The following is an 18,674-nucleotide window of genomic DNA, read 5'->3' as shown; positions in this document are numbered from 1 at the left end:
CTGCCACATTCGTCTAGTGTTTGTAGGGTTCTCGAAGAAGTCCTGCACTTTCTGACTGTGAGCACGCTTTGCAACCTTAATGGCACGGTTCAGGTTAGCTCTGGCTGTTTTTAATGCTACCATGTCGCCAGACTTAAAAGCCTTGTTCCGAGCCTTCAGCATTGCACGTACCTCACTGTTCATCCAGGGTTTCTCGTTGGCCCGTGTGGGGATGTTCTTGATCACACTGACATCCTTCATGCACTTCTGAATGTATGCGGACACAGACTCTGCATACTCCTCCACACATGTGTGATGATTATCGGTGACGGCTGCCTTGAACATGTCCCAGTCTGAGGTTTCGAAGCAGTCTTGTAATGCTTCCATTGCTCCAGCTGGCCAGGTCCTCACCTGCTTCACTGTAGCTTGCTTCCTGATCAGCAGGGGCTTGTATGCTGGAATTAGCATCACAGATAAATGGTCTGAGGAGCCGAGGTGGGGGCGTGGTGCAGCTTTATACGCATGTTTAATATTGCTATACACCATGTCCAATTTGCTTCCACCTCTGGTTGCAAAATTCACATATTGATGGAAATGAGGGAACACCGTTTTCATGTTAGCTTGATTAAAATCCATATTGATGAAAATGAGGGAACACAGTTTTCATGTTAGCTTGATTAAAATCCTCTGCCACGCTGAAAACTCCCTTTGGATGTGTAGATTGCAGTTCATTGATGGAGCAGTACAAAGCATTCAAAGCTTATTTGGTGTTAGCACTGGGAGGAATGTACACTGCTGTGAAGATCATAGCCCTGAATTCCCGGGGTAAATAAAATGGCCTGCATTTTATAGTTAATATTTCTACATCGGGAGAGCAGTGACATGAGACTATCTTCCCAATATTGCACCAGTTGTTGTTGATGTATATACAAACACCACCGCCTCGAGATTTACCGGTGAGAGTGCTGCTCCTGTCCGACCGAAACATAGTTAGCCCCTCGATGCTAACTGCCTCGTCCGGAACAGTTGGTTTCAGCCACGTTTCTGTGAGAAATATGGCGCAGCAGTCTCTAATCTCGCGTCTTGCATTTAAATCCAGCTTCAGGTAGTTCAGTTTGTTCTCCAGGGAGCGGACATTTGAAAGCAGGATGGAAGGAAGCGGCGTTCTGTGAGGATTAGCCTTTAGCTTTGTTGTTAGCCCCACTCGGCATCCCCGCTTCTGCTTCCGATCACACCGCTTACGTGTCCTCCGTCGACGGTCCCCGCTGGTACTTGACTCCGCTGCTTCAAAGGCTGCTGGATGTAGCTGCCGTAGAATTCCGATGCTAGCGAGGAGGTCCAATGTATACGCATAACCAAACTGTAGCGACATTTTTATTCTAAGAGCGAACACTGAATACCTGTTTTTATAGCGTAGTAACATATCAGCATGTTACGGTATTAGCGTAAATGCTAACGAAAGGAAGAGATAAACTAACTCAGGGGTCGGCAACCTTTACCACTCAAAGAGCCATTTTGGCAAGTTTCACACATTAAAGAAAGTAATGGGAGCCACAAAAAATTTTTTAAATTTAAAATGAAAAACACCGCATACAAAGCTTACATGCTTTGTGCTATGTTAACCAGGGGTCTCAGACACACGCACCGGCACGCACTTTAATGTGGGAATTTGATGTTAGTGCAGCCCGCGAGTTTTGGATGAATGTCGCTTGCGTCACACTTGCCAACCCTCTCATTTTTCCCGGGAGACTACCGAATATCAGAGTGTGGTGACACTGCATTTGACGCCCTCTACAGTCTGCCCAATCAGTGTACCTGCTCGGTCACAAGTGGAATGCAGCTTTAGCTTGCTCACGTAAGAGACAGCAAGGCTACCAAGTCAGCAGCCACACATCTTACACTGACGGTACCAATACCCAGAATCCCATGCAGCCCTAACTCTTCCGCTCAACCAACCACGAAGAGGGGGGGGGGGGTTGATGTGTGGGGGGATTTGGTGGTAGCGGGGTGTATAATGTAGACCGGAAGAGTTAGGACTGCATGGGATTCTGGGTAATGGTTGTGTTGTGTTTATGTTGTGTTACAGTGGGATGTTCTCCAGAAATGTGTTTTTCATTCTTTTTTGGTGTGGGTTCACAGTGTGGCGCATATTTGTAACGTAACAATGTTGAAGTTGTTTGATACGGCTACCGTCAGTGTAAGCTGTGTGGCTGATGACTAAGTATGCTTTGCTGTCTCCTGTGTGAGCAAGTAATAACAACATGCAACATGTGGCTGGCCTGGCACGCTGTAAGTAAATGCTATAGAGGACAATTACTGCAGTGCAATTAGGGCACGCCCTTTATATAGTAATTAGAGTGTTGATAGGGTTATTTTTCCCTGGGAGTAGACTATGAGAGACACTGACATCCATAAGTCTCCTGGGAAAATCGAGGGGGTCGGCATGCATGTAGCTGAGCCGCATCAGAGTGGTCAAGGAGCCGCATGCGGCTCCGGAGCCGCGGGTTGCCGACCCCTGAACTAACTTCTACGTCAGCACGAAACGCGTTTGAGTTTGTAATGCCAACACAATGCGATAAAACACCAATCTGTGCTGAGTGAAAAACATGAACAATCATGTTACAGTATCTGTAAAGTGTTAGCCCACATTTCATGTTTTGTTTGTACACAGCTAGCCAGACAGCACATGCTGTCTGTCATGATACATGCATAACGTGCTGCGTGCATAGTCATAATAAAGTGTGACTCACTCGATGGACAGTTGTCTGTTTGGTCAAGGGACAAGCGGTAGAAAAGGGATGGATGGATGGTGTCTGTTACTACGTAATATATCGATTTGCAGTGTGTATAGAAAATGTTGGAGGGCTTTGAAGGCTACGACAGAGATTCCCATTATCCGCATCGTCCAAGCGTTTATCATCTTTAAAATCCTAATAAAAAAAAGACATGTATTCTTGTCTGTCATAATGATTGTGAACGATAGGCAAAATTCCCAAAAAAGTTTGATCACATCAACATCGGACTAACTGGCACACTCCGCTTCGCTGCAGGTCCGCAAGCCACGCCCACCCCCCACAGCCACAGAAGAGGAAAACTGTCCTTTCCCAGGCATGATAAAGTCTTAAATAATGTCAAACACGTAGCGTTACAAAAACCAGGAAGATAAAGTGTTTGTCTCACACCTACTAATCAAGCATTCACATTTTGCCACAACACACATGGGGGAAAGTCCTAATTGGAAATACAGCCATATTAACTCCTAAACTGCCATTTTAACACACACCAAACCATCAGCACGCATCCAATGCTTTCTCGTGGCCACGAGAAAGTTTCTCGTGCGCACGAGAAACTTTTAGTCTAAAAAAAAAAAAAATTCCCATGTCCCTTTAGGGGCTCCGTACATTTTGTCCACCAAAGAGTTTTTTTTTTATTAAAAATGTATATGCTGTAAAAGCTACCATATATTTAACAACCTACAATCTACAGTGAACAGGTTGCTTTGAAATCATAGTTCAAGCAGATATCTACGCATTTGTTTTAACTTTAACCCCAAAAACAGTTTGGAAAGTATGACGATACAATATTTGTTGCAATATTGGTTAATATTAAGGTTGAAAAAATGTGCAATTTCATGCAGTAGGTAACATTTTTTCTGTCCAAACGGGGGAAAAAAATTTTTTTATTAAGCAAAGATATGGTACCTTATAGCGTTGTCCCGATACCAATATTACCAAGTATTTTGACACTTTTCGGTACTTTTCAATACTTTTCTAAATAAAGAGGACCACAAAAAATTGCATTATTGGCTTTATTTAAAAAAAAAAAAATCTTAGGGTACATTAAACATATGTCTTTTATTGTAAGTGTGTCCTTAAATAAAATAGTGAACACACAAGACAACTTGTCTGTTAGTAGTAAGTAAGCAAACAAAGGCTCCTAATTTAGCTGCTGACATATGCAGTAACAGTGTCATTTTCCATTTTATTATTTTGTCAAAATTAATAAGGACAAGTGGTAGAAAATGAATTATTAATCTACTTGTTCATTCACTTTTAATATCTGCTTACTTTCTCTTTTAACATGTTCTATCTACACTTCGGTTAAAATGTAATAAACACTTATTCTTCTGTTGTTTGGATACTTTACATTAGTTTTGGATGGTACCACAAATATAGGTATCAATCCCATACCAAGTAGTTTCAGGATCATACATTGGTCATATTCAAAGTCCTCATGTGTCCAGGGATGTATTTCCTGAGTTTATAAACATAATATGAATTTACTTTTTAGAGGCGGTATATTACTGAATATGATTCATTAGTATCGTGGTACTATACTAATACCGGCATACCGTACAACCCTAATACCTTATTGAAGCATATTTTTTCCAGGCCTTCAAGGGCCATATAAAATGAAGCGGCGGGCCTGGCCTTGAGTTTGACACCTGTGTTCTAGCCTAATGTGGAGGAACTTGTGTTTGCTGGGAAACATTATGCAACACACAGATGCTGCACAGCAGGAGAAGCACACAGGAGGTCAGGTGTTACCCCTAAAGACACAGCAACACATTTGCATGAGCAATTTCCTTTTCAAATTGCCAGTCAGTGTGGAAGCACTTCACCGTCTCCCAGGCAAATTCAGAACGAACACAGGAAGTTTATAAAAAGAAACCACAAGCATGAGGCATATCCCAGTGTCGCTTTACATACTTACAGCTGAAACTCAAAGAAATTTGAATATTGTGCAAAAGTTCATTAATGTCAGCAATTCAATTTCAAATGTGAAACTAATATGTGATATAAACTCACTACATACAAAGTAAAACATGTCAAGCCTTTGCGTTTTAATTCCGATGGTAATGATTTACAGTTTTTGAATACCCCAAATTTTCTGAGATTTTCAATTTGAGGTTTTCATAAGCTGTAAGCCATGATCATCAAAATGACAACGGAATAGGACTTGAAATATATTTAGTTGCATGTTATGAGTATATGTCAAGTTGCACCTTGTAAATCTCATTGCTGGAATAAATGAACATTGTACGATTTTTTTTTAGTTTCACCAGTTTGCATGATTCCTTTTTTTTGCAGTAATGATTTGTTTGTGTGGACTGCTGAATAAATAATAAATACAAATGACGTTTAAAAAATTGTGAATTGTACATTATAATTATATAGTGACTCAAAGCGGTTTACATTGAGAAACCCATTATCTTCAAAAATGGTGTCCAAACTTTTTGGGCTAAAAAAAATTTGGCCAGAGGCCGAAAGCTAACTGCATGTAAAGTAACAACACCCTATACATCAGTGACGTGCAGTCAGGGGAGGCAGGTGAGGCGGGGCCTCACGTGCCATCATGGAAAGAAAAAAAATGTAAAAAGAAAAAAAATTAAATTGTTATGTTTTCAGTGATTATACTATAAAGTTATTTTCTATTTAACTTCACCAGTTTTAGATTATTTTTATTCAAAATCGCTGAATTTTCACATTTGCCGTTCAAATACTGAGAAGAGACTTGCGGTGAGTCACCAGCCAGTTGAGCCTCACCATGGATTGCGCAATGACTCGGCTAACTGCTGGCCTGCTGTGCAGTGAGACCGTATTGCTATATCAATCAATCAATCAATCAATGTTTATTTATATAGCCCTAAATCACAAAAGTCTCAAAGGGCTGCAAAAGCCACAACGACATCCTCGGTACAGAGCCCACATAAGGGACGTCGATGTGAATGACTATATGAATTATATTATACATTTCCATAGTTTAGTTAACTGAGGTATATAATGTACAGTGTATTTTGTCAACAACTGTATGTGTGTAACGTATTTCTTGTGCAGAGCCATCATAAAACGGCTGCGAAGACACACTGGCTGAGGCTCGCAGTAATCCCGCTTCATGGTGGTAGAGGGCGCTAGTGATCCCAGGGATCATTTTTGCGACTACTCGGCTGCAGAATAAGTGACAACAAGCAGCAACAGTTAGCGATCGTTTATTTTTTCCTCTCGCCTGGACTTTTACCATGGAGGATTACATATCTAAAATAAAACAGTTTTCTAAACGGGACTTTCAATCGAAGCAGGAGGTAATAATTAAAGGAAGATCTCCATCGAGACAGAGAGACTTTTAAAACTGAAGAAAGATAAGGAAGACTTCTATAAACAAGTTATCGATGCTTTTGTTCAGAAGGAGCGGCGCATGCACTTCATTTATAAGTAAAGGTAAGACCATAATAACGTTTTTTTTATTAAGTGTGCTTTTTTGTGTGCTACAGTTTGTATGTGTAAAGTTATAGTTAAGTTAAAGTACCAATGATTGTCACACACACTAGGTGTAATGAAATTTGTCCTCTGCATTTGACCCATCCCCTTGTTCACCCCCTGGGAGGTGAGGGGAGCAGTGGGCAGCAGCGGCGCCGCGCCCGGGAATCATTTTTGGTGATTTAACCCCCAATTCCAACCCTTGATGCTAAATGCCAAGCAGGGAAGAATGCTGGTATGAGCTTTTAAACATAACCCGTTAACTGCTGCCAATCAAATGGTGAATAAGATACTCTTTAGGGTTCATATGTTTGTAAATCTGACTGTGATGAAGTCAGTGCCTCACCAGCCATGAACCTCACCGCACGTCACTGCTATACATATACAGTATATGTGTACATAATACATTAAAAGCCTACTGAAATGAATTTTTTTTATTTAAACGGGAATAGCAGATCCATTCTATGTGTCATACTTGATCATTTCGCGATATTGCCATATTTTTGCTGAAAGGATTTAGTAGAGAAAATCGACGATAAAGTTCGCAACTTTTGCTCGCTGATAAAAAAGCCTTGCCTGTACCGGAAGTAGCGTGACGTCACAGGAGGTAATATTCCTCACAATTTTCCTTTGTTTACAATGGAGCGAGAGAGATTCGGAGCGACAAAGCGACGATTACCCCATTAATTTGAGCGAGGATGAAAGATTCGTGGATGAGGAACGTTACAGTGAAGGACTTGAGAGGCAGTGCAGGACGTATCTTTTTTTCGCTCTGACCGTAACTTAGGTACAAGCTGGCTCATTAGATTCCACACTCTCTCCTTTTTGTATTGTGGATCACGGATTTGTATTTTAAACCACCTCGGATACTATATTCTCTTGAAAATGAGAGTCGAGCACGCGAAATGGACATTCACAGTGACTTTTATCTCCACGACAATACATCGGTGACACACTTAGCTACTGAGCTAACGTGATAGCATCGTTCTCAAATGCAGATAGAAACAAAATACATAAATCCCTGACTGGAAGGATAGACAGAAGATCAACAATACTATTAAACCATGTACATGTAACTACACGGTTTATAATTCTCAGCCTGGTAAAGCTTAACAATGCTGTTGCTAACGACGCTAAGGCTAACTTAGCAACCGGACCTCACAGAGCTATAATAAAAACATTAGCGCTCCACCTACGCCAGCCCTCATCTGCTCCTCAACAGCCATGCTCACCTGCGTTCCAGCGATCGACGGCGCGACGAAGGACTTCATCCGTGGGTTTGGCGGCTAGCATCGGCTAGGCGTCTGATATCCAAGTAAGTAGTCCTTGTTGTGTTGCTACAGCCAGCCGTTAATACACCGATCCCACCTACAACGTTCTTCTTTGCAGCCTCCATTGTTCATTAAACTAATTGCAAAAGATTCACCAACACAGATGTCCAGAATACTGCGGAATTATGAAATGAAAACAGAGCTTTTTCTACGGGCTCCGAATACTTCCCTTGTCCTCGTGACGTCACACGCATACGTCAGCATAATAAAACGTTTTTAACCGGAAGTGTGGCGGGAAATTTAAAATTGCACTTTATAAGTTAACCCGGCCGTATTGGCATGTGTTGCAATGTTAAGATTTCATCATTGATATATAAACTATCAGACTGCGTGGTCGGTAGTAGTGGGTTTCAGTAGGCCTTTAATATAATGGATATATAATTAATATAATTGGATATTAAGAGCATGTGAAAGATCCACTCCTCCCTTTTACTTCCATGACGACCTCCTTAAAGTTTTGTAATCATTCAGAAATATTGAGCAGCTAAAATGCACCAAACATGGATAAGTGTGGAGAGAGTGCATTTTCCCATCTTGCATTGTAATGGATTTAAATTGATGTCATTTTGAATTGCTTATGGTGCGTGGATGTTTTTATAACATCCACAAAGTTCAGTGAACAGGTTTTGTTATGTGTGACCATGTTGACTTTTTGTGTTAGTTGCATTTTTTTTTCTTTTCGCCATGACTAGGGAATGTTGTTTGGATTGGGTATATATAAGTAATTGCTACGCTGAGATGCTACGCAATGTACAATTCATGGTCACTGACCTGATTCACTCACATAGTCCACAAAAAATGGTGACAATTTGCAGTATTCAAGTTATCATACATGTATAATTAATTGGGAAACACCAATAAACACATGACGTTTCGGGCCAAACTGAAGACGCCGTCAGGCCACACTTGGTCCGCGGGCTGTAGTTTGGACACCCCTGATCTACAGTTATGATACATTTTTACCATTGTGGGTGGCACTGGGAGGAAGGTGGGTAAAGCTCAAGGACACAACAGCATAGACTAGGATGGCGGAAGCTGCATTGGAACCAGGAACCCTCAAGTTTCTGGCCGGCCGCTCTATCATCTAAGCCACGCCAACCCAAAAATTGCTTATTCCCTGTCAGAGGTCAACATAACCTAGCAATATATTTCATTCGTTGATCATCACCAATAAATTATTGCATATATTACAGACAAAAATTACTTATGAATTGGGAGATTTAAATTTAAAATATATTAATAATTTCTCAATTTTATATAGAGCTTTTTTCTTCAAAACTCAAATCTGCTTAACACAAAAAAATATTTGTAGTTTATTTGTACACTTGAAAATGCTTAATTTAGAACCAAAAATACGTCAAATATGCTTGGAAAAAATCGATAGAGTGAAGCTGCAAACTGTACGCAGGGGCAGTGTGGCTCAGATGGTAGAGCCTCCGGTTCGAATCCTGTTTTCGCCATCCTAGTCACTGCCATAGTGTCATTGGGCAAGACCTTTACTCACCATGCTCCCAGTGCCACCCAAACTGGTGTAACTGTAGCTTAAATGTAGATAACGGGTTTCTCAATGTAAAGCGTTTTGAATCACAGGAGCAAGATTCTCAAACCGCGGTACGTGTACTACTAGTGGTCTGTTGGTACGCCAAAGAATCCCTTGATTAAAGTGCACTGTTTTATTTTTCTATTTTTTTTAAACACAGTGTTACTGTTCAAACTGAGTGTAATAATACAGTGGCCGAACATAATAAATATACTTGTTAAATAAAACATTTGCCTTGTATTTGACGAATACTTAGGCCTACTACGCTACTGTGTTTCAATGTTGGTCATTATGGTGGTACTTGGAGATCCACTGCACAAGAGTAAATGTGCCATATAAATATAACTCACTTCACTACTATAAAGGCTTGGTGTTATTATGTATTTCAGCGCCATTTGAAACCTATGTGTGACTTCCTCTGAAAGAGAACAAAAATGAAAAAAATGACAGAAAATGACTGCCTCGTCATCACATTTGCCTCATTTCCCATCAGACTAGACGTACTTCCAGTTTCTTCACAAAAACACATGTCTAACCTCTCTATATTCATCACATAAATTACAGTCACCATCAAATAACTGTGCTGCTGTTATTAGGATTGACAATTTTTAAATAATATAAAATTAAATAAAAAAATTGTTCAATAAAATTGAATTTAAAAAAGGTTTGACAGTGTAACTCCATTATACCCTTCTTCATATTATTTTTTATTAATTGTACTGCAAAACAAAAGACAGAATGAGGCTCTTCATTAACACACGCACAAATTAATCACATTTAATACCAAAAACACATCCTCTACAAAGCTATTAAAGTTGTTATTGATATTAATAGTTCTGCATCATTATTACGAGGTGCATTTTGCTATTTTGTTACTTTAAATGTGTCAAAAGCAGGTATTGTGCTGCAGCGTGGTACAAACCACAACATAATATTATTGTTTAATTGCTAACAAGCTATCAATTTAGACCAGTGTTTTTCAATTAGTGTGCCGTGAGATATTGTTTGGTGTGCCGTGGGAGATTATGTCATTTCACCTAATTGGGTTAAAAATATTTTTTGCAAACCAGTAATTATAATTCAGTGCAGCTAAGAAAAGGCATTGAAGCTTAGGGATGGCTATGCAAAACAAAGCTAAAACTGAACTGGCTGCAAAGTAAACAAAAACAGAATGCTGGACGACAGCAAAGACTTACAGCGTGTGGAGCAGACGGCGTCCACAAAGTACATCCGTACATGACATGACAATCAACAACAAAATAGGAGCGCAAGACAAGAACTAAAACACTACACACAGGAAAACACCAAAAAAACCTCAAAAGAAGTCACGGCGTGATGTGACAGGTCGTGACAGTACACCTACTTTTAGACAAGAGCTAGAGTGATACATGCTTGGTTGGTTTGAATTCATATCCAACAATTGCGAGAACGACTTTTTACTGTCAATATCGGCTGCTGAGTTTCATTTTTTTTATGTTTTCTGCTGGTGGTGTGCCTCGGGATTTTTTCAATGGAAAAAAATGTGCCTTGGGTCAGAAAAGGTTGAAAAACACTGATTTTGAGAAACAACATTAAGTAGGTTCACCTGCTCGCTTACTCTCACCTGTCGCGACATTTGCTGAAAATACGCAGCAGAAAAAACGCGTAATATAATGATAAATGTGTCGTTTTCGTACAGTTGACCAACACACCACAGCACTATTGCCACTGTGTAGCTTACCTGCCAGTAGTCCCCTTCCGAGTGTGGACGAGTAAAAAAAAATTGTTTTTTCCCTCAGTGGTGCACCGTTTTCCTTCAATGGATCCGATGGTGAATAAACTTAAAGACAATATACGCCAAATATAATCCGCCTGTTTATCACAGGGCATGAAGTACCGTGCCGGTGATCGCGAGCGGGATGCCCGCTAGTGTGTTTATGTCTTGCTTGTGTCGTACAACATTGTGTCTTTCAGTGCTGCACAACTTTATAAACACCCTCACGCACGCCCTCTGGTGTCAAAAAAGCGATATTTCATCATGTCATGAAAGGGAAAGTTGTAAATGTAAAGTAAATTGACAAAAATAGTAAACAGTAAGTATACAATAAAACAAATTCTGCTAAACACACTTTTATGTTGTTTGGCGTTGATTGGATTTTTTTTAGATTGCAATGGTCAATAGTATCATTAGTATGGCCATTTCCAGTTGCAGTATGTAATGTTTGCAAGTAAATAATGTGAATACACTGAAGTATAGAGTATTGTTTTTGTCCTCCTGAGACTCAACAACGCACTTTTTTCTTGTTTCAGACACAACAAACTAGAGTTACTCTCCATCTACACCAGGGATCCCAAAATTTTTTGACCTGGGGCCACATTAGGTTAAATTTTAACCTAATGTGGCCCCAGGTCAAAAAGTTTGGGGTCACCCAAACAATTTTGTGGAATAGCCTTCATTTCTAAGAACAAGAATAGACTGTCGAGTTTCAGATGAAAGTCCTCTTTTTCTGGCCATTTTGAGCGTTTAATTGACCCCACAAATGTGATGCTCCAGAAACTCAATCTGCTCAAAGGAAGGTCAGTTTTGTAGCTTCTGTAACGAGCTAAACTGTTTTCAGATGTGTGAACATGATTGCACAAGGGTTTTCTAATCATCAATTAGCCTTCTGAGCCAATGAGCAAACACATTGTACCAGTAGAACACTGGAGTGATAGTTGCTGGAAATGGGCCTCTATACACCTATGTAGATATTGCACCAAAAACCAGACATTTGCAGCTAAAATAGTCATTTACCACATTAGCAATGTATAGAGTGTATTTCTTTAAAGTTAGGCCAATTTAAAGTTATCTTCATTGAAAAGTACAGTGCTTTTCCTTCAAAAATAAGGACATTTCAATGTGACCCCAAACTTTTGAACGGTAGTGTTTATATATATATATATATATATATATATATATATATATATATATATATATATATATATATATATATATATATATATATATATATATATATATATATATATATATATATATATATATATATATATATACACATATATATATATATATATATATATATATATATACATATATATATATATATATATATATATATAATATTAGCAATATTTTTCATTATCAGCATATTTGATTATTACCATCAACTCTATTCTATTAACTTTTATTGATAATTGAACTTGTTTGATTGTCAAATTTTTTCTTCATTTGTCATGTATTGAGCGTTTATTCGCTTTACTCATGGCTTCAAGCACAAGTTTATATCATCCTGGCACTATCTACAATGTGAAAAATTATATACATAACATTGTATATGAGAGAGTACCAAATGAGGTTGCATAAAAAAATAAAACACATTTTCTGAAAAAAAAATAATAAAATAAAAAATATTGTTTTCACCCAAGACGAGAGGTGACGAGTATTGATGAATACATAGGCACCGATCCCGTGGGTGCTTTGGGGCCCGAGCACCCATGGGGATTGATGGAAAATTATTTCTCACCACCGAGCAAAAACCGCACATGCTCAGAAAAGTAGCGTCAGATTTACCACCCGTCCGAGCACCCGCTGGCAGAAATGTAGATCGGAGCCTATGGATTAATAACAATGTATTGTATAGCAAAAAGAGTAAGTACAAACAATAGCAATACCAGCGCTGGAGAGCCAAGCAGTCTCTACATTGGTCGCCCGCCTCTACTGCTTTTGTCCATCTCGCCCTTCCACCTTGCCGGGGCTCGAAACTGAAAGTTAACCAGGCCTGTGTGTGCTCTTGGCACACACATTCTTTTACAGTCTTGCTCCCACACCTGTTATTTCATGACACCATTGAAACCAGGCAGAATAATATGTGTCTATGTGCATAGGGGTGAGATCATTGTTTTTAATCCTTCGAAAAATTACGAATATCGACGCTTGTGACGTCACAAGTGGTTCATTCTGCTCAAAGGAGGGCAAATATTATTGAAACAAAAGTGAGTGTGATGGTCAGTGGTGAGAAGAAGTGAACGATGTTTATTGAGTTAAAGAAAGAATTCTTTAAAAACATGACCGAGCAATTCCAGCGTTTGTTGGTAGGCATGTTACAAGTTAACATTGTGCTGTTTTGGGGGCCAATTACATTTTTTTCAATGTATTTCAATGGGAGATGTTCATCTACGATACAAGTGTTTTGAGTTAAGAACTCCTTCACAGAACCAATTCAACTCAGAAGTTAAGGTACTACATTAATTATAATTTAAAAAAACATGACAACTTGGGTGTCCAGATCCGATATTGATATTGGATATCGGTTCGATATCATCAAAAAAACAAGTTTTCGGGTGATACTGGCTTGCTTTTAAAGTCTCAGATAAAAGCAATCCTGTGGCTTGTTTACTTGTGCAAAACTGGACAGCCATTTAGCATAAATTTACTCCAATAAGCACAGAAGTTCGGTGTCTTCTTGTATTTTAGTGGAGTCATTTACAAAAGGTAAACATGGTAGGCTTCTTGGAGCTAGCAGCTACACAACAGCTCCGCACACAATAGCACACAAGCTAGACATTAATAAGTGTCCCTAATTGGACAATATTGCAGTCTAAAACACCAAATGTGTCAATATAAACAAGTATCAAATAATTATGGTTGCATATTACACACAGACAAAAGCGTCCAAGGCAGAATCATCTTGGAAAATGTCCAGTAACAAACGTGTCTGCATCACTCCATTTAACAACCATAAATCTGTCATGAGTTTAGTGTTTTATACCTACCCTTGTTCTCTTGAGTAATTTCAAATCAAATCTTTTCTGACGTCCTACATGAAAAAAATATTTAAAAAAATATGTATATGTTGCGATTCGTGCTAACCCTAACCCAGGTCAAATATAGGGACTTTTGTAATCCAGTAAATGGTCGATGACTATTATGAAATACAGCGTCAATCCATTGTCAATACAGTTTGTGAGTGTGCCATAAACCAGTACTTTTTAACCAAAGCCCATTGTTGGGCCGCCAAAAAAATATCTGTGTCTCCGCTGTGGTCTGTGGGTCGCAGCGGTACTCAAGTTGTAATACACTTTTCCACCACTTGTGGCACTAATGACCAGTATTCTGAAAATTACTTTAAAAAAGTAATTAATTATAGTCACTCGCTATTTTACCAAAAAATTAATTGAATTACTAACGGAATTACTCTTTAATAAATGTAATTAATTACTAGGGAAGGTCATTCTTACGTTACTTAAAAAGAAAACTAAATATTTGGCATATGCATTTGTGGGATGTTTAATATTAGAGTGCGGAGTTGTGCTTTTAAAAGGTGGGGCCTGTTGCTTAGTGATGTGTGACATCATCGAGGGTTTTAACGGAGCTGTGTTTTTTAGCTTTAGCAGTTAGCAGCGCACTTTACCTCTGCTTAATAAAGAGATTGAATGTGCCTCGGTGGCTGTCATATCTTCTTGTCAACAAACGGGGTATATTTTGGAAGGAAAGTTTGTCAGTTCAATCATTGATTTGTTGTTCAATATTCCCATTGTGTATGTGTGTGTATTTTGTGTGCTGTGTCACAGTGTGATGGTGCCTCTTCCTGTTTGATATCAAGTTCATTTTAGTGCAATGCTGCTTGTTGCTTTCACCAGTAAAAAGACATTTCCTGCATTGAACTTACTGCACTTATGACGTCTTGTTGTCGACATTAAACCACATCAAAAGTAGCGTGCCACGTTACATCAAGCTATCGCTAACGGCGTTGTAACTTGTAACAGACCTAAAAGTAATAAATTAGATTACTTGTTACTAGTAAAAGTAACGGCGTTACTATTACGAACACTGCAAATTACAATTTTAAACAAACAGAGCAAGTCTAAAGCCATAGAAAAGTTTCCTAAGCGCAAAAATTATGACTAAAGTGGTGAAGCTGTATTTTTATTTGCATTCAAATGTTATTGACAGTCGAGTTACAAAACATATTTATTATTAAGTTGGTTAATTTATTTTAGCACAAGATAATTTAACTACATTTATTTTTCATCAGATTTTTATTTATACCACTTCTAATGCGGTACACTTGGTTAGTACTTATTTTCTAATCAGCCTGACCTTAGCCGAAGGTTTACAGTATGTGTCAAATAAATAATCATCTTTGTGATTAACACACGGTTTTATATCAATTGACAAGGTTGTAAACTGTAAGTAGGTTAGATATAATTATTCAATACGATTAAAATTATGAGTAACATTACTAATTCTGAGGCGTCATTTACTCATCATTATTCCTTACCATTGTTTTTGTTAGTAATTTCACTTGATCAAGCCTTTTCTAACAACTCACGATACATAATATTAAAAGTATGCACGATACGTGTTGATACCGTATCGGATTTATATCAGTATCGGCCAATACTTGAGGCTCCAGTCAAAATAACTAATGATAACTAGTAATGTCTTCAATGTTGAAAAAAGTCTGTAGGAAACGAGTAATAAAGAGCACAAAAACATGTCCGTTGTTGTTGTGCTTAGGAAGGGCTGGAGAAGGGTTTGATGAGCCCCAGTTCCATTGCTCTGACCAGGCACGTACGCGCCACATCGATGGGTTCCTGCCTCTTGGGGTTGTCCTCAGCCTTTCCGATCACTGTCATGATTTCCAGCAGCTCGCTCTCGATCAGTTTCTTGGTCAGCTCACCGTCCTCCGAGTTGAGCATGTTGCACACAATCACGAGGCCGCGGTGCTGGATCATCGGGTTGGTGTGTAGACACAACCTCTGCAGGATCTCAAGCCACTGGGCACTCTGGGGGACACACACATTTTTTAATAATTGACACAGTGTAATTGTATTGTGCTGTGTGCTCACATACCACAAGGGTGAGCTTCGCGCAGAGCTTCTTCTGGACAGCGGTAAGCATGGCCAGGGCTCCCGCTGCGGCAATCTGAAGTTTATCATCATCCTCTCCACAAAGTAGGAGCAGCAGCTTCAGCTTATCGTTACTTTCGTCCAGGTAGCGCTCTTGGACCTGCAAAAACTTTTCAGTCAACTCCACGTGTCTTGTAGGTGACAAAATGGGGACATCTCACCTCTTTGCATGTCACAAGGTTGCACATGCATTCAGTGGCAGCCTGTCTGATCTGCTCGTGTTCCTCAAACATGTAGTTCTCGATATCGGGCAGAGCGTTCTCTTTTACAATTTTTACCCTGCAAAAGTCATACAGCAAAGGTTAACAATGCAGTGAGAAGGTGGGCTTTCTGTGGCCTTAAACGAGATTGTGTTTGTGGCCCCATTTTGGTCTTTAATATTGCTTGTGTAACATGGTATAGGACTAGGGCTGACTGCAACCTGTTTTTTCATCTCTAGAAAGCTTTCTTAATGTTAAACCCCATATTTAGAAAGTCGCAAACAGTTTTTTTATATGCAAATATTCAATTTATGATTATGCGGAAATTCCTTTACCACGGCCAGGCCTGCAACCAATTAATAGCGATAAACAAGGCTGTAAAAAAAAAAAAATCTTCACAATTTTGAATTTAGTTGAATTTACTAAAAATAATCAAAAAGACTACATTAACAATAACAATTAAATTAAATCCAATATATTTAAGAGGCATATGTTTATATTTTAGATAATGTCCCTTTATATGAAAAAGTTAAAAAAAAATTGTTGGAAATAAAAAGGTTCTATATTTCATACCGCTGAAGACAATTAGAAATTGCTATGCCACTTTGGAAATATTTTAAAAAGTAAACAAAACACAAGAAATGGGGGAAAACTATTTAAAAAAAGTTCTTTAGACAGTATATCTTTGGGGAAAAGGTTCGGCTACAATATAAAGTTATATAGTACAGTCGTTTTAGAAATAAGGTCGTAAAGCTGTCACAATTATGGCGTTCAAAGCGATGCTAAATTTAAAATTACATCCATGGGCTTTTGAATGGACGCAGCCGCACTGCTGCTAAACCGAACTAAAACTATGACAAAGGTCATCTTGACTCACTCCTGAATAGAAGTTTAGTATAATATAAGTATAATTGTATCGATGAGGCAGTTCAGTCCATAAAAGTAAAAATAAGCAAACACATGCAGAGTACAACAACCATGACCATGTTGATGATCAGCCAATGAAGTGACCGGTCGCTATAATCAAGTGTCCCTAAACAACAGCATAAAGTTTTGGTTGGTACCTTAGTTTTTCACTGAAACCCGCAAAGTTGGTGAGGCCTCGCAAAGCCTCAAAGTTCTGCATTCCATCCCTTTCTGTGTGAAGGAGGCTGACTAAAGGCCTCACTACCTCATACACCTGAAATGAGAGGAACAAAGTATCATGATGAAAATGTTAGCAGAAAATAGTATAAAATAGTCACTTAAGTCTTTTACCCTTTCGCCAGGGAAGGCGATCTCTGGATTTGAAATGGCTGCAATTCTGGCAAGAGCGTGACAGGCCTTCACTTTTCCTGCCTCAGTTCCTTCCAGCGCCAGAGGTATCAAAGCCTAATACGGGGCGGGTGGAGAGTCGAAAGTGAAACAGCCATCATCCAAGCCAGGTCATATCATAATTAGTCAAATGTGCATTTATATATGTTTAAATGTGACCCACCTTTCCCCCACCTTGGGCAACAAGAGTACCACGATCTTTGGGATCCTCTGACAAAGCCAAGAAGACCCTGAACACAAAAGAAAAGAGTTTCAACAATTATCCCTGAAGAAATGTTACAACTTTTATATATAAACAAATCAGTGGTTGGTATAGGAGCCAAGTACTTTAACTTTAGAATAATATACCGGTAACTTTTGTGAAAGTAAAAAGTAGTCAACCAAGATATCATATGAGTTAGAGTAAGTGTTTTAATAAAACTACTCATGTACTGAGTAACTGGTGAGTAACTTCTGTTTTATTTACTGTAGTAGCTACTTTTTTTAATGGTCATTAACAACGGAACAAATGAATACATCTTTGCAAGCAGTACAAATAAATATAAGGATCCATCCATCCATTTTCTACCGTTTATCCCTTTCGGGGTCGTGGGGGGTGCTGGAACCTATCTCAGCTGCAATCGGATATAGTCAAATGTAGCGATCGGAATGAAACTCAATGTAATGGAGTAAAAGTAGCGTGTGTTCTTCACAAAAATACTCAAGTAAAAGTAGAAAACTACTCCAAATAAATTCATATATAAGTTGCTTAAGTAAATGTAACAGAGTAAATGTAGCACTTCTGTAAACAATAACAATGAAAAAGTATGTTTTTGTCATGACTGTTATGTCAGGTTTGGACTTTGTTTTCTTGTGTTCCTGTATTTAGTTATATTTATTTATCTTATTTTGGTTTCATTTCATTTTGCCACTATTTATTCTGTCTAGGCGCTGGTTTCCTCACCTGTTCCTGGTTACCAATCAGTATGCATTACATGCAAGTGCTGTCCTCTGCATCATTGGTTGTGTTTATGCTTCCTGTGCACTTCCCTGCTGCACTTTTTCTTTATGTTTCGACATTAGATATATTTTTACCTGCTCTCCGTCTGCCATGTCTGCATCTTGACTGATTGTAACCATTTAAATTGTTTCATTACATTTAGTAAATATCTACAAGGCAGAG

At 38.7% G+C, this 18,674-nt stretch overlaps 2 protein-coding genes across 4 annotated transcripts in view; both read right to left on the bottom strand.

Annotated features, from left to right (window-relative positions):
• The window catches only part of pip5k1bb (phosphatidylinositol-4-phosphate 5-kinase, type I, beta b), a 93,264-nt gene extending 82,198 nt beyond the window's left edge, over nucleotides 1–11,066 (bottom strand). For both annotated transcript variants that reach the window (XM_062050889.1, XM_062050887.1), the window contains exon 1: nucleotides 10,828–11,066. The gene's annotated coding sequence lies outside the window, so the exon portion shown is untranslated. The remainder of the gene's footprint in view (nucleotides 1–10,827) is intronic.
• A 1,362-nt stretch (nucleotides 11,067–12,428) lies between these two features.
• Nucleotides 12,429–18,674, bottom strand: part of unc45b (unc-45 myosin chaperone B) — a 43,984-nt gene continuing 37,738 nt past the window's right edge. For both annotated transcript variants that reach the window (XM_062050883.1, XM_062050884.1), the window contains exons 15-20: nucleotides 17,676–17,742; nucleotides 17,456–17,569; nucleotides 17,263–17,378; nucleotides 16,160–16,277; nucleotides 15,943–16,098; nucleotides 12,429–15,875 (exon numbers count right to left, since the gene is read on the bottom strand). In XM_062050883.1, the coding sequence (XP_061906867.1) occupies nucleotides 15,603–15,875; nucleotides 15,943–16,098; nucleotides 16,160–16,277; nucleotides 17,263–17,378; nucleotides 17,456–17,569; nucleotides 17,676–17,742 (844 nt within the window). In that variant the 3' untranslated portion in view covers nucleotides 12,429–15,602. The remainder of the gene's footprint in view (nucleotides 15,876–15,942; nucleotides 16,099–16,159; nucleotides 16,278–17,262; nucleotides 17,379–17,455; nucleotides 17,570–17,675; nucleotides 17,743–18,674) is intronic.

The sequence above is a fragment of the Entelurus aequoreus genome, linkage group LG06 (assembly GCF_033978785.1).
Source record: "Entelurus aequoreus isolate RoL-2023_Sb linkage group LG06, RoL_Eaeq_v1.1, whole genome shotgun sequence".
Taxonomy (NCBI): domain Eukaryota; kingdom Metazoa; phylum Chordata; class Actinopteri; order Syngnathiformes; family Syngnathidae; genus Entelurus; species Entelurus aequoreus.
The sequence above is the reverse complement of the archived record's forward strand: the minus strand, read 5'-3'. Positions and strand labels throughout refer to the sequence as shown.